This window comes from Myxine glutinosa, chromosome 8 (assembly GCF_964187855.1).
Source record: "Myxine glutinosa chromosome 8, kmMyxGlut1.1, whole genome shotgun sequence".
Lineage (NCBI taxonomy): Eukaryota > Metazoa > Chordata > Myxini > Myxiniformes > Myxinidae > Myxine > Myxine glutinosa.
Genome location: NC_136268.1, coordinates 33,598,433 through 33,604,432, shown reverse-complemented (window position 1 = coordinate 33,604,432; position 6,000 = coordinate 33,598,433). Strand labels below are relative to the sequence as shown.

Below are 6,000 nucleotides of genomic sequence, written 5' to 3'. Positions count from 1 at the left end.
GGTACGGTTACGGGTACGCCACGTACGGGCACGTCCTAGTCTATCTATAATTCCAGTAATCTCTGTGTGTGTGTGTGTGTATGTGTGTGTGTATGTCTGTGTGTCTGTGACCGCTGTTTCTCGACAACCACGGGTCCGATATACTGTACTTGAAACTTGCCAGGTATATTGCTGGGGACCTGAGGATGTGCCTTTTCAAGGTTTCATATTAATCGGAGAAGTAGTTACCGAGCTATGTCCAAAAAACGATTCAACCAATCAGAGAGCAGCGAGCTATCACGTGTGCCGAACGTGGCGAACAGACTCTGCCTCGGACGGCACATTTGAGAGCGTATTCATTTATTTCACGTTGGCAAACTATGTTGGCGCTATGTTGGCGTTAAACTATGTTTTAAAACTAAATATTAATCGGACAAGTAGTTACCGAGCTATGGCGATTTCTTTACCAAACTCCGCAAGCCGTTCGCTTTGGACCAAACCATTTCATGTAAATAGAGGGGGGGGGATTGTCACCATACTCGCAAGCCGTTCGCTTTGGCTTTGCGAATGGACCAAACCATTTCATGTAAATAGAGGGGGGGGATTGTCACCGTACTCGCAAGCCGTTCGCTTTGGCTTTGCGAATGGACCAAACCATTTCATGTAAATAGAGGGGGGGGATATAATTTTAGATATATATATAGTACGGGCATGCCCTAGTATATTCAAATAAAATAAGAATTATAGTAAGGATATATAAAGATAAATTTAACCGAATCGTTTCTAGAGATGACGTCACAACGGTGTTGACAGGCTTGCCTCGCGGCATGACGTTTTCATGGACGGCGTGCTCTATAATGCAGCTCCCGCTATCGACCACGTACCAGGACGGCAGTTTAATGCATTTAAATCTCAAGAAAAACATCCCCTATTCATATAAGCAGCCGCTACCACCTGAACAACAGTCAACACCGCCCGTCCGCAAACTAAACAAGGAAATTCCGTCCAAGGTTTAATTCTGTTTAAGTACAGGATCTCTAAGCAGCTTTCCAAGGAATATGAAGCTCTTTCGCATGTCGAAGTTTTGTCGCAAAGATGTTTCGTAACGAGTAACGACGTACGGCGATATGAGGTCATAAGTGTGCTTCGAGTGGGTTGTTGATCATATCGGATAAAATGACTAAATTCTTAATTACAAGGTTTGAAGCAATATTCTGTTTGCGTGATTTTTACGAAAAAGAAAACACGACAAGATGTTAATTACCTGACGGGAATCAAACTCTAGGCACTACACCATCATGGAAACTAACCACTAAAACGCACTACACCACCATGGAAACTGAAGAAGCCCTTTATTATTTTACATTTGAATTAGCTTTCAAAATTCCGTTTTTTTAATTAGTTTTGTTTAAATTTTATGAAGTGAGTTCATATTCAGCACAAAAACATCGGAGCAGAGGTGAGAACTTCTGTAAGTAGATGTGTCTCGGGTATTCATTAGTCTTCCCCGGCACGACGTGACGCCATTACGCACAGCCGTACTTACGTAATGACGTTAGGGCGCTCCCCCGTTTTCTTCGCTGTTTGATGACGTCACGCCAACGACCCTTGACCTTCTCCCAGGCGCCCGCGCCATGCGATGGCGGCCGGGCTCCTTCAGCTAGCTTCCCGCAGGCCGCGGCAGAGCTGAAGCCGGACCTGGCCGGCCATGAGGGACAGGCAGGGGAGGGGAGATCGCACATGGCTGGAAGCTGCGCGGATGGTGGGCGGCGCGGGGATCACTTCGCGCGTTTGTCCTAAATTCGTATTTATGCTTATCCTAAGTCTAACCCTCGTCAAGCCTTTTCTTGTGCTCCATGTTTATATCGTACCCGGTTTGCATTGCCCTCAACGGTTGACCCTCCTCGGGTCCACCGAGCTTTGCTTCGGGGATTATTGCGCATTTTATGACTGTTTTAGGAAACAAAGGCTTGGCGGTTGTTTTTAGCACAAGCCGTTTGGGCGCAGAACGTCCACGTTCAATAAAAACCTCGCACTATGAACGAACTTTGGAAAGGCCTCGCCGGAGCAAACGCACGGACGCGAAAAGTTTATGAAATAACAACGTGTCGATATTTTCACGGTGTCCCGTCGATGCATTGTGCTCGGGATTCCTTTCCAACCGCGTCGTGTCCGCCCAGCGATTGTCGTCCGTTGCGACGTCGCTCAAAATAACCTGCACGTATCGGCAAAGATCTCCCGCCACGTCCAGGAAGGCGGTCGGGAGCTTCCCCGGGGCCTCCCTGGAGGTGCAGGACTCCATGGAGTGCTGATCCTGCATCCTCGAGGAATCCGAGCAGGACAAAATGGAGCTCCACCGTACGATTTCCTTTGTCGGTCGTGCCTGGACTTGGAGGACTTGAAGACATCGAGAAGCTGTTTGGGATTCGGCGAATTCAACCTTCTGTCGTCTCCGAGCATTCGCATTCCAGCAAACCACGAGATTCAAGGAATGTTTGCTGGAGTTAAACGAGCGGCTGAAGGACGCAAGTGTTCAAAACTACAATGACAACTGCTATATGATGGCAGTTGTAGTGCGTTATTGAGGTCTGATTGGATGGTGTACAGGTAGTTACACTTACCTTTGCAGTCCTCCAGTCTGGGTTCGATTACCGAACCGACGCAGGCAGGAGCATCACCTTTTAAGCCGGTCGTCCTATCCGCTTGCATTAGTCCGTGGCTGCCAACTCCTTAAAGGGTACCGAGCACCCTTAAGTAGGTAAAGACCCACGGTGTCTTTTTGACGAAGGGGTAGGTGATCACTCGTTTGTGCCGAAATCACCTTCCTGCAAAGTCGTGAAAGACTTGGGACAAAAAGGTTACCCCACAATAAGATGTGAATAATTGTGGCGGAGTAGTCGGAGTAGTTCGCTCGCACTGTTCGTCACACCATAACTGAAAAGTCACAAAAGTTATCATTTTTGAGTAATTCCTTTTATTCATTAGTTCTTATATAGTTGCACCCACCGCAAGGCCTACGTTAATGAAACCTGAACACACGAGGAATAATTCTATGTAATGTATGGAAAAATGTAAATATTTTGTAAGTTGTGCAAAGTAACTGAGATTTCTTTCCTCATCTTAAACATTTCTTATGCAAAAGTGTTCTTGCACTTTGCATTTGTTGCGGCGTCGTGCTCTAAACGTCCAATGCTTTGAGGTTTTTACACCTGCATGATGCACGCTGACCCTAAGGATGTTGTTACAGGTAATTTGTCCGGCATCCCTTGGCTCTCATTTGCATGGTGTGGGCACGCGTTTAAACTTTCATTACAAAACCCACATGCAGGCTTCTTGTGCAATGAACAAAGCAAAGGCCTTGTTCTCATCTTGAACCCGTTGCTGCCATCCAAAGCCTTGACCTAGTTTTATTATTTATTTATTTCCTATGCGTGAAGAGAGTTAATGGAATTGGCTTCCAAAGCACATCACCTGTCGATTCCTCACAATGCTAGTGGCCTACCTTCCTCAGTAGGCCTGCTGTGTTTTTATACAGGTGGAGGTTTCTCAAACCTGCTTTCTCCTTTTTGGCCTTGCGGACATGTAGCTATGCGTTGTGTAATGTGGGAACACAGTTTTGCTTATCCTGTGATCTCGGCATTCTAATGAGGTGAGCAGCATGTCACCCTAACCTTTTGGCAAGCCTGGGCAATGCTTATATCTAGACCCTTAAGGACACCAAATCCTCCAAAGGCATGGATTGAGAAATGGTTTTGATTACAGTAAGAAGGTCTTTCTAATTTCTGTCTTTAAAAATAAAAATAATTCCTCCAGTTATCTCGGCTTATGTACCAGGTCGTGCAGATATTGCATGTAGGACAAGGGCATGAGGACATGTCAAATATATAATGAATGTTCTTTTAATGGGGAAAAAATGATCTTTCGTTATCTTTAAATAATCACATGAAATCGCACCACATGGTGCTTGGGTCTGCAGAAATGTACATGACGAGAGCTTCGGACGACCTGCCGACAATTGATATTCATTGCTTCTTTGCAAACCTCTTGCAGGTGCTCGAAAAGCATCGGAATGTTCCCATGAGCCAGAAAGATATCCTCAAAGGCATTCAGAAGGAGAAGTTGAAAGAGATCGGGTTGGTGGTACTGGCGGTTGCATTTGCATTTCATTTCGGTAAGCGTGGGGGGTGAGGACTTATTTCTGCTCCGCCACTGTGCCTGCCTCCTACAGTTATGTCAACTCTCCGCTCAACGTATTGGGTGCCATGTTGTATTCCAATGCCCGCAACATCAGCGGTATCTTCTACAAGATCCCTGGAAAGCTCGGCTTCTACAAGTTGAAGGCAAGGAGGATGCCTTTTCTCATACTCTTTCACCACAGTTGGACTTTTGTTGCTCATGTTAAAAATAATTCTGAACTGCATTTCCAACCATATCTTTTAAAAGTAATGGAAACTACAATCAGAAAGTGTACGTTTTTCATGTCTAGACTAGAAGAGACAGGGAATTGGAAGGTTGGAGATGAAAGTTTTCGACCTTGTCTTCCCATCCTGCTTTGCAGAGCTTCAGAAACACCAGTCGGACCGAGAGAAGTAATGGCACTTCTTCACGGAGTGTGGGAAGCACGAGCAACAGCCGGGCAAGGCAGGAAGCGGTTGTTGTCTCCGCAGGCCCAGGTGTACCAGCTGTAGTCGGCACGCAAGCCGGAGCAAGACATGGACATCGAGGTATTTTCCAGATTCGGTTGCATCATTCCAACATTTGGGTTTGGTACGTCAGTCTTGGTGCGTCAGTTGAACACCTTTGTTATGTACCCTGAAAGGCAGTGCTTTACCATCACTCACTGTGTATCCAGGTGTTTCATCACAGTTTTCAAATATAAGACGATGTGTTTTGTTCATTTAAATAGGTATTAGATGAATTTAGGAAAGCAAAGTCTCCATGTGTCTGTGGATTTGTAGGTTTTCCTGAATGCCTGCCATTTCTAAGATTCCTGTAAACGACATAATATAAGACGGGGTGTGTGTGTGTGTGTGTGCGTGCGTGCGTGCGTGCGTGCGTACGTACGTACAGTTAAAGGATAGCACACTGAACAGTAAAATAATTGAAATTCTTTATTAATCACCTGCCGTTTCGAGAGCAAACTCGTTCTCTTCCTCAGAGGCGTTGAGTGTGGTGGTGAAACCGTTAAGTTCTGTTGGGGACTGTTCACGTCATGGATTGGTCCAAGTCTTTGCCAATCACAGGGTTTCCCTGCATTCAAATGGCTCTGCCGTTTTTGACGTTGTAATTGATTGCGTAGTGCTTTGTATGTGGGATGCAAGTCGATGTGTCGGTTGATGGAGTTTTCACCAGAGTACCAGGCCTCGGTAATCTCACGGTTCACTCTCAAAGATCCTGTGCCAAGAATCGTGGTCTGATTCCATGAGAATGTGTGTATGTGTGTGTCGCAACCAATGACGACCTGTCTTGTCGTCTTACACCACGTTGGTGTTCAGTTAGCCTTGTGGTTAAGCGTTTGGACGTTTGACCCACATAATTGGCTTCACAATCTTCACATTGTATGTTGTGGATGACATTCTTTCTGTCAAATTTGTTCACCTGGTCGTTTGGCTTTGACAGCTGTGCTCGTAAGGATGTTTGTGGGTGAGGTTGATGTTGTACTCACGTAGTATGCGGCTTGTGGTTTCAGAAGTGTGTTGCATGTATGGAAGTGCTACCGTGTGTGGAGGTGTGGTTGGATTGTTGTTGCTGAAGTTGGATTTCCGGCGACAAGATTTGATAAATGCATTTGGGTAGTGGTTTTCTCGCAGTAGTTCAGTGATGTGCAGCATTTCCATCCGGCGTTGTTCATGGTCACTGCAGTGTGTTTTTGCACGATCAACTACGCTGCGAACACAACTTTTGTGGCAGGTGGATGGCCACTACAGTAGGCCAATACTTTGTCCGTGTTAGTAGGTTTACGGTATACCTGTGTGTGTAACCTGCTGTTTCTGTCCCTGGAAAGATGTACATCCAGGAATG

At 45.9% G+C, this 6,000-nt stretch overlaps 1 protein-coding gene across 2 annotated transcripts in view; it reads left to right on the top strand.

Moving 5' to 3' along the window:
* The first annotated feature begins 1,574 nt into the window (after positions 1-1,574).
* Positions 1,575-6,000, top strand: part of LOC137432402 (putative Polycomb group protein ASXL2) — a 122,951-nt gene continuing 118,525 nt past the window's right edge. Inside the window, exons 1-4 of one of the 2 annotated variants that reach the window (XM_068124301.2) lie at positions 1,575-1,741; positions 4,030-4,112; positions 4,208-4,319; positions 4,538-4,703. In XM_068124301.2, the coding sequence (XP_067980402.1) occupies positions 1,688-1,741; positions 4,030-4,112; positions 4,208-4,319; positions 4,538-4,703 (415 nt within the window). In that variant the 5' untranslated portion in view covers positions 1,575-1,687. The remainder of the gene's footprint in view (positions 1,742-4,029; positions 4,113-4,207; positions 4,320-4,537; positions 4,704-6,000) is intronic. The other variant, XM_068124302.2, reaches the window with a different exon arrangement.